We start from the raw sequence: 9,270 nt of genomic DNA on the forward strand, positions 1-9,270 counted from the left end.
ATCTTTTTTAATATTTTTTAAAAATAAGAAGAATCGTGGAGAAGAATCAGGAGGATAATGTTTCCAACACCACAAAACACCCTTAATTGTCATCGAATTGTAAGCGGTGAGCCTACAAGTAATTCGTGTCAAGTGATCTATAAAATGGGTCATCTCGTATGAGCGATCAATTGCGCTTTGAGGTTCCTGCTCGAACTTCTATTTCTAGAATAACAATCCAGTCTAGGTAATGAAATAATAGGGAAAGAAAACAAAAAATTTGGTACATTTGAAAACAAAAGTTTTCCAGCATCTGATGACTCAAAATCTTTACGAACAGGTAAAGATTTTCAGGTAGATGTGCATTTCCAGGAAAAATAGGGCAGTAATGAATCCAAAAAATGCATTTCTACCTGGAAATATTTTTCTAACTTTTCCAGAAAAAAAGGCACTAATAGGGATTAAGAGTACCTCAAAACTTGGAATTGCAAAACATCTCCTGTATGATCTCCTACGAGCTCTTTGCAGCCAATCTATCAATTTCCGTTGGAACTGAATACTGCTTAACATATGCCAATGTACAAAAAATGCCCTTCAGTTCTCAATACTTGATGACATGGTGGCGTAGCCAAAGTTCATACATGACCATGTGGAATGCATCAAATTTGACTGGAGGTGAATGCCATTCAAAGTGTTTCTGTATCTACAGAAGCATGCCACAAAAACACAAAATGAAAAAAGAGGACCTGGAGAATGAGAATATTAAAAAACCAACGTCTAGATTCAAGAAGCAAATCGCTTCCATGCAATTCCCCATCATTAGATGGCAAAACTTAAGGGAACCCATGGAAGAGAAAAGAAAATGAGAATTTGACCATTATTATTTCCCAAAAAAAGTTAGTGAAAAGGAAATTTTGATCATTATCTCATTTTCACTAGCTATTTTTGGGAATAATAATGGTCAAATGTTTATTTTTCTTTTCTAGAAGTTCCAAACAGACCCTAAAGCTAGAAAAAGTATAAGCTATATTTATCCAATGAATAAAATTTAATTCAAGTATTGAGTTTTTTATCAGGAAAAAACTTGAAAATATTTACCTCCACTAAATTTTTGTGCAGTTCAATGAACTTTTCATCGGATATGGACTTCAGAATTGACTTCAGCTGATATACATCACTCTCCTTAACTATCACTGCAAACTGTCTCCAGTTGAGGATGTCATTGAATGGCAAGTCGTAGTAATTGGACAATATTACTGCAAGAACATAAAACAAATTATACCAGCAGATGTAGTTGGAAAGACAAAGGCACCCAAAAAACTGGCCTTCTCTAAACTGAAAAATTGCAGAATGTTGTCACTAGCATGGTCATCAGAGCACATTATATACATACTAGGAAATGGATGTTCAGTATGAAACTATGGATATATCAGAAATAGATAAGCACTTGTACAATAAAGAAATTCAATTGGACAAAAAGAAGAAGCAAGTATTTTTTGGAGGTAAGATCAAGATCAAAGAACAAACAATAAACACCACCTGAATAGTCCTGTTGGACAAAAAGAAGAAGAAGCAAGAATTTTTTGGAGGTAAGATCAAGATCAAATAACACACAATTTTTAACATTCAAGAACTGGATGATTTAAGCATTATTTCAATGTTTTGTGGCTTTTAATGGAAAATAATAGAAGTATAAGCTGACCCCAGATCCATAAATAGAAGGACAACCAAGTTCTTTTTTATTATTTACTTATTTATCTGTGTTAGAAAATGTGTCCAGGGGTATTTTGGTTATTTTACTACTTTGGTGGAGTTATTTCTATATATAGTCTTGTTCTATGTATTGAATTATTGCTATGGTTTAATTTTCATGTACACAAGATACATAGATTGGGAGATATTAGGAGCAAAAGCATTATTGAGTAAGGGTATTTTTTGTAATTTCTTCAGCGGGGGTCGAAGGTTTTCTCAAATCTCCTCTCTCTCTCTTCTTCCAACACCTTAAACTCTAGTTTTTACTTGGTATCAGAGCGGTAGATCACATCTCGGAGCATCTTTTACAGTTTTCCATCAGTTTTGAGAGGACGATATCTTAAAAGGATTCATCAAGCTCTTCGGTTACCAGTTGGTAAAAATTTAAGTTTTTTCTCTTTTTCTTTGCCATAACCCTAAGGTTACTGGTTTCTATTGATCACTAAGTGATCTCTATGATTAAATTTCCCTAAGTGGGTTTCTCTTAAAGATTTTTGGGATGTGCATCACCTATCCTTAGTAGTGTGCCTACGTCATCCATTATTAGGCTGATGTCAGCTCTAATTAAGGAGTAATCCATATTATTCTCTTGGAATTTGAAGTACTGAAGTGTGCACATCCTAGCTTTTGCCCTAACCCTAATTCTGTGAGGCGGGCCCCACACCAGTGATATATTTGGAAATTTTCTAGAAACATTATTTGGTCATTCTGTGATCCTTTATATACAATATGGCTGATTCAGGAGAAGTATGCACTCTATCCAGAGAAAATACAAGATATGATGGAAAAGACACAATTGTGATTATATCTAAGAAACTGATAGGGTCTAATTATATTAATTGGGCTAAATCTGTAAAGATGAATCAAAAGGCCAGAAAAAAGACAAAATTTATTAGAGATGATCCTCCAGTCCCTATAAATGATGACCGGGAGGCAGAAGACCTAGATTGTCAATAGCATTGATTCCACATTGAGAAATCAAATGATGAATTATGAGACCGGTAAGGGCTATGTGGTGTCCTTAGAGTCTTTGTATGCTCAGGAGAGTAACCTTTCTCTAATTTATGAGCTATACAATGATTTCTTTGAGCTGAAAAGAGGAAATAAAACCCCACAAAATACTACAGTGCATTCCTGGGTATATGGTAGGAGATTAATGTATATCATCCATTTACTATGGATGAAAGAGAATTGAGGAATCAACAAAATCAATTGTTAGTGGCAAAATTTATTGATGGATTAGGCACCAAATTTGATGGGATAAAAACTCAGGTATTAACATTTGATGAGATTCCTACTCTCTCTACCACCTTCAATCAAATTATGAGGACTAGGAAGATAGTTTTACTCAAAGCGGGTAAAGATGGCAAGATAATGGAAGGTACAACCCTTAATACTTCTGACACTATTTCCACCTCCACAGACTCATCTAGAGGTCACACAGGTACTAGCAAAGGTAGAGGTAGAGAGGGCTCTGGTCGAGGTAGAGGCTATGGTGATGGTAAGTCAGAAAGAACATGTGTTCATTGTGGACAAAGTACTCTGACAGATGCTAGATTAAGTTAGGAAAACCAGAACGAACTAACTCCACTATCCATGATAGTGGAAGTGGTACTTCTGACACTGTTACCTCTGTTACACCAAGAACTCCAGATGAGATGCAATAGTTGATACAACAGCAACAATAGATTATATAATGCATGACACAAATCTTTGTCACCTCATCTTCTGCGTTTGTGGCTCATACTTCCATTCATGTCCCTACTCCTACCAGTGCCAAATCAAGTATGTCAGCTTTTCAAGTATGCTCATTATTGTCTTGGGTTCTTGATTCAGGGGCCACTAGGCAGGTATGTCAGCATTGTTTCATGATTTGAAGGAGTCCTTGTATATAAAGCATGTCAATTTGGTTGATGGGTATACTTCTTCTATTTAAGAAGTAGGTACTGTTACTCCAGCTCCCTTTTTGTCTCCTCAGTCAACACTACTTGTCCCTAAGTTTCCTTTGAATTTGTTATATGTCAGTCAGCTAGCCAAATCTATGAATTGTTTTCTTACTTTTTATCCTACTCATTGTGTATTTCAAGATCTCGTAACGAGGAAAACGATTGGTTCCGCTCGTGAAAGAGACGAACCATATTATCTGGAGAGCCACCAACCCAATAATATCTAGGCATTACACTCTGTAGATTCTCTTCTAAAGTGGCACTTACAATTAGGTCATCCATTGACAGCAAAACTGATTCAAGTCTTCCAAAAAATTTCTTCCAATCTTTCCTTTCAATGTGAATCATGTCAATTGAGCAAGCATCACAAAAGTTCATTTCAAGTCTCACCTCACAAGCCTAGTCACCTTTTTGAGATTATACACTTCGACATCTGGGACCTTTGCCCTGTGACTAGTCAATTTGGTCATAGGTACCTAAGGCCTTTGGTCTAGTGGTATTCTATTTACCTTAGGTGCGTAAGGTCGCAAGTTCGAATCGCACCACGCCCCTCTCAAAAAAAAAAAAAAATTGGTCATAAGTACTTTATTTCATTTATTGAAGATTTTAGTAGATGTACTTGGATTTTACCTTCTCAAGGAGAAATTTGAAGCCTTTGATGTATTCAAACTTTTTTATAATGAAATAAAGAATCAGTTTCCTGCTTCACTCCATGTTTTGTATACTAACAATGGCCTTGAAATAAAAATCCTATGGTTATTAATTAGGAAAAGGCATCCAAACTTTGATAGTATTATGGATAGATTTAGACCCAACTTTAACAAGAAGATAAGAAAATTTTAGCAGCAACAATATAATTAGGAGAATCCCCTTATGTGGATCTGTAAATTCACCTCCCAATTAAAAGGATGAAGGCAACTCATCTGTTACTGTAAGAAGTTTCAATAACAAACATTTCAGAGTTTACAAATAAAACGTCCTAGGAAAGAATGGCAATAAATCATTACATAAAAGGCTTTCCTGTAGTTGCAAGAGTCAGAATTGTAAGAGCAGGAGATCTGTGGTCTTTAGAACCTTGGCCTGGACAAGCATGTAATTTTGGTATAGAATGCTTCCTTAAGCTTATTATTCCCAAAAACTAGGAAACTAGCATTACCAAAAATCTCTAGACAAGATAAATGTCTTTAAGAGGATTGAAAGTTAACTTAGATCTTTAGACAAGCAAACTCCTGTAAGTACTTCAGAATCTTCCCTTTTTCTTTAGTTTCTTAAAAATGGTGAAATTCAAAATCTTCCCTTCAACATGGGAGATCCTAATTCTTGAACAAGGTGCATTTCAAACTATCAAAATTGATTGCCAACTTGCTATAAACCATGCAAAACATTCATAAATAACTCAATCTTCTAGAGGTCAATTCATCCAAGAGCAGAAATTTGCAACTGTTCCAGATAGATTGGAAGAATATAGTGAAGTCACCAAGGAATTTCTCTGATACAAAGTTGACAACTAGCATAGACCCCATAACTGCAAGACCAAGGGAAAGTATGCTTTCATCGACAGTTCTAGAGAGATATAGAGCTGTCAAGAAGGATATGGGATTCTCTAACTTCAAAAAATTGAAAGAGATTATGGAATCATTTTGCTGAAGTTCAGGAGATATGCTTGGGCATTCAAGTTTCTTGGTTTCATATCCCTAGATCAGCTAATAGCTTGCTAGTGAAGTTCATAAATAATCTCTTCTTGTTTGGTAGCTGATTGCTCATCTAGTAAGTTTTTTCAGTCCTCTCTTCTTTTAATAAAATTTTCATCTTTTAAAGAAAATGATCAAAGAGAAAAAATGCATGCAATAGCATGATTCCTTTTTTATACGTATTCAGCATAGTTCTTAAAAACAGTAACTATTCCAGAAAGATCATGAATTTCATCACATATTGACTCTCAATTGCCAGAACTTGCAATTTGTTTCTTGCATTTTCTGCATATTATATGGGGAACTGCTAACAAGATGTCAATAGTAAGAGTAGCTTTCCATTCTTTAATTTTTGTATGGTCATGCATATAGATACATGAATTAAAGATATGCTTACCCATGCTTTTGCAAACCATCATTACCAGATCTATGACCACTTCAACCACCATCCATAACATAGAACAAACGTGTAGAGACAAAATCACTCACCAGGAATGCATCCATAGTGGATTGAGTCTGCAGGCCGGGCACTATTGACTTGCGAACCACCAGGACATATGCAAAATTTAGACCGATAAAACTGCTTTTGATAAACGAGCTCTCCTGTCGCCCTACTTATTCTATTATTGCTTATAGCAAGTTCAGTGTCATTCTCCCACACACGTGCTAAGATGACTCTTATCTTCGAATTGCGATGACCAGCCCAAAAGCCAAGTATTGTCCTGTAATATATTTATTCTCATATTTAGCAACAATTTACTCATTGAGAAAGAAATATCAGCACCTGAACATTGAACTAAGCCAACACAGACCAACATCTCTGAATTGATAGCAGGGCCAAAATACTACAGATGTGATAAATCATTGCACACAAATTAGAAATAGAGTAAATGAGTTAACAGCTCATTATCTTGATACTGGTACATGCCATCTTATATTGGTAAAAGTGAGCCCAATTGAAAGACAATCACCAAAATGCACAGCTGCTAAAAATATCACACAAACCAACAGTCAAAACAGCCTATTGGTGTAAGCTAGTGTCTATGTTGCCACTTTAATTATTATTTTTCCTTTTTTGAGAATAGTGAAATTCCGTTAAGCCAAAAGGCAAAAGAAACAACAGATGGGGGGTCCCTAACAATGAGGGATTGAAGGGGGACCCCCTCTTTAGCAAGAGAGTCAGCCAAACAGTTGGCTGCTCTAGGATGCCACTCTAATTATGTCAAGCAACCCATGTTATAAAGAGATGAATGGACCACTTATTTCATACCCACACATCAAGATGCCACTGGAGCAGCCAGCCTATTTTATCGAAACAACCCCACCAAAAATGCTCTTACTAGACAGAAGAAAATTTTATGCATGTGAACCAAGCAAACATGGTGGCAACGGTAAAACATAGACCTCACCATTAATTCTGTTATCCTAGCTATGGCTATTTAATAAAACTTATGTTTTTTGCAGATCAATGGGACTGGTGGAAACCCATAGATGTTGGGCAGTATGGACCGGCATTGTTTAAGTGAAAGATAACATCCAATTATTAATACAATGATTTTTACCTCAAGTACTACACCTGAAACTAGTTCATCATACTCTTGGGTAACTTGTTCACAAGGGTTACCTAAGTGGTTTAGGGTGTTTACAAGGTATACTTTAGATGCTGTGCAATTTCAACTCGTGCAGACACCGATTTACTTGTTTACTCTTTTTCCAGCTTCAGAAAAAATATTTCAATTATGTCAACAAAAAAATTAACATTGATTGACCTGTTTTCTATGTCATTTCCTCCAGCTGGCAAAGCAAAGGGCTGCAATACTTGAGGGAGGGCAACATCCTTGTGTGGAATATACCCAACATCATAGCTTGGTGAACATACAACACGAATCGAATTCTTCACAAGAAACTCTAGTCCTTCCGTGGCCCTCACACCGACATCATGACAAGTAACAAAAAAGTGGTCTGTACCCAAAGTCCTGTTCCAATATGGGTATTTGGCTATTAAGCCCTCAACATAATCCTTCACAATTATGGTCATGTTCTCATAAGATGTGCCCTGAAGACAATTTGAAGCACCAACATATAAATGAGAAAGAAAGTATGGATCACTTAGAACTAAACAAACTAAGCATGAAACTAGCTTTTTTATAGAAAATATGACTCACTTAGAAATAACCAAACTAAGTATGCAACTAGCTTTTTTAAATACGGTTGTAAGCAATATTGTTTTTTTCTCTTTCATAGATTTAAATATTTTTAATCTTATTAGTAAGAATATAACCAACTTGTTCTAATTAGGACTATATGTTAAAAATTCTTTTCTTTTTTGGAACAAGAAAAGTAATAATATGTTCATAATACAAAAGTACACTTTTCACAGTTAAACTAGCAGCGTTGGCCACTTATGCTTCTGTTTGTAAAGAAGAATATGCTCCAACATCTGAATGTAATTGTCTCAACCCATAATATGTTGAATCATACTATATTGAGTAAAGCTGCCTCTATTTGAGCACCAAATTGCTTTAAGAGTGAGAATTAACTTTCTGAGAGCTAATAAGATCTACCATCATAGGGAAGAGTGATAAAAATTTTGATTTTCCCAGCCGCAGATTTCAGAATGGCAGTCATGTATACTACTGGCTTGATGATGGAAGGGTTCATATACGAATTCAAAGAACGCAGCTTCACCTTTTCTCCAGAACTTGGCATAAAGACACAAACTACAGCTAAACTGATGGACTCTATGCTCAAATGCATTAATGTGAGCACCACAAACAAGATCATCTATCAACTCTTGCAGCGGCTGGTAACAACAAAGTTGGTAGCAGAATTCAGAACTAGTACCTTCTCTCGCATAAAGGCATAAATTAATGTGCATAGGTTTTATGAAATTTAAATACTCGATAGTCGAAATTAAAAGCACAAGCCTAGTTACAGTCAAGCTGAACACGACGGATTTAAAATCTCATAGAAGCAATAAACAATTCTTACTAGTTAAAAAACAAAAATAGATTACCATTCAACGATTCTGTTAGAAGATGAGAAGACCTACCTTGCCGCGCATTTTGTGACAAGAAATTGGGATGAAGAAAAGATCCGCCCGATCTGGGTCCTCCGTCCGAAATACACTCTCCCTAATGTTCTGAAAGAAGTAGCCTTCGCTAGCATATTTCCCCGTAAGCTTTCTCGGCGTCTGAAAGAAAGTATTCGGATCTCCATCCGGATATATATAAACCTTAAAATTTTTCTCCATTTCTGCATAGTTCCTCTTGAAGACCTCTGGGTAGTGGTAAACAGAGGTGAATGTATCCCCATCTTCGGCAGCTTGATCTACATCGACCTTTAGATTAGAACCTTGGGTAAGAAACCACACATACGGAGAAGACGATGCCGAACCAAAGGCAAAAGCAAAAGGAACTAACCTGAGCCCAAAACCCGTGTGACATCTGACTGATAAGGACGAGAAAAATGGAGAGATTTAAGGGAAAAAAAGGTGAAGGTGATGAGAGTCAGTGCAGCAACAGTGAGGAGCGAGCGTTGGAGAGAGCAGGAAGGAAAGAAAGCAACAGACGGTGAAGGTTTTGATGCCATTATAGCAAGAGAACCGCCCTGTAAATGGATTCGGGGTCGAGAACTAGAAATCAGCAGAACACCGGTAAAGACTAGAGTGGAAAGAGTGAAACAAAGCAGGCGTATCGCAGAAGAGACAGTGACTTCCAATCTTGCTGGTTCGTATCGTAGGCTCGGCTATATCAGTGGAACAAAACAACCTGGGCTACGGACATGGCATAGTTAGTGTTAGCCCACGAATGCAGCAGTCAGCAAAATGAGTCACCATGCCCAGCCCACGAAAACGAAAATAAAACGAGCCGAAGAAAACGGTGGCTCATCTTTGCAATGTT

The 9,270-nt window shown here is 36.6% G+C and overlaps 1 protein-coding gene across 2 annotated transcripts; it reads right to left on the reverse strand.

The window, feature by feature from the left end:
• Window positions 1–94: 94 nt before the first annotated feature.
• LOC137950265 (probable glycosyltransferase At5g03795) lies at window positions 95–9,073 on the reverse strand. 2 transcript variants are annotated; one of them, XM_068796652.1, is made up of 6 exons: window positions 8,791–9,073; window positions 8,421–8,698; window positions 7,138–7,424; window positions 5,858–6,090; window positions 1,078–1,235; window positions 95–682 (listed from the first exon to the last, which is right to left on the reverse strand). In XM_068796652.1, the coding sequence occupies exons 1-6, from the start codon at window positions 8,957–8,959 to the stop codon at window positions 581–583; spliced, it is 1,227 nt and encodes a 408-aa protein (XP_068652753.1). In that variant the 5' UTR covers window positions 8,960–9,073; the 3' UTR covers window positions 95–580. The 2 variants fall into 2 exon arrangements, with proteins under 2 accessions (XP_068652753.1, XP_068652754.1); XM_068796653.1 differs by having other exon boundaries at window positions 8,421–8,708; window positions 8,791–8,903.
• Between the last annotated feature and the right edge of the window lie 197 nt (window positions 9,074–9,270).

This window comes from Aristolochia californica, unplaced genomic scaffold (assembly GCF_029961685.1).
Source record: "Aristolochia californica isolate CCGP_79_NKW_82.1479 unplaced genomic scaffold, dmAriCali1.0.hap1 SCAF_14, whole genome shotgun sequence".
NCBI lineage: Eukaryota > Viridiplantae > Streptophyta > Magnoliopsida > Piperales > Aristolochiaceae > Aristolochia > Aristolochia californica.

What these genes read in the sequence shown, in the direction of transcription:
- LOC137950265 (XM_068796652.1), bottom strand. Translation starts at nt 8,959, where the DNA reads ATGGCATCAAAACCTTCACCGTCTGTTGCTTTCTTTCCTTCCTGCTCT. An exon ending in CACACGGGTTTTGGGCTCAG is followed by an intron (nt 8,699 to 8,790) that starts GTTAGTTCCTTT and finishes AGGTCGATGTAG; the next exon opens with ATCAAGCTGCCGAAGATGGG. An exon ending in CCACTATGGATGCATTCCTG is followed by an intron (nt 1,236 to 5,857) that starts GTGAGTGATTTT and finishes ATGTTCTTGCAG; the next exon opens with TAATATTGTCCAATTACTAC.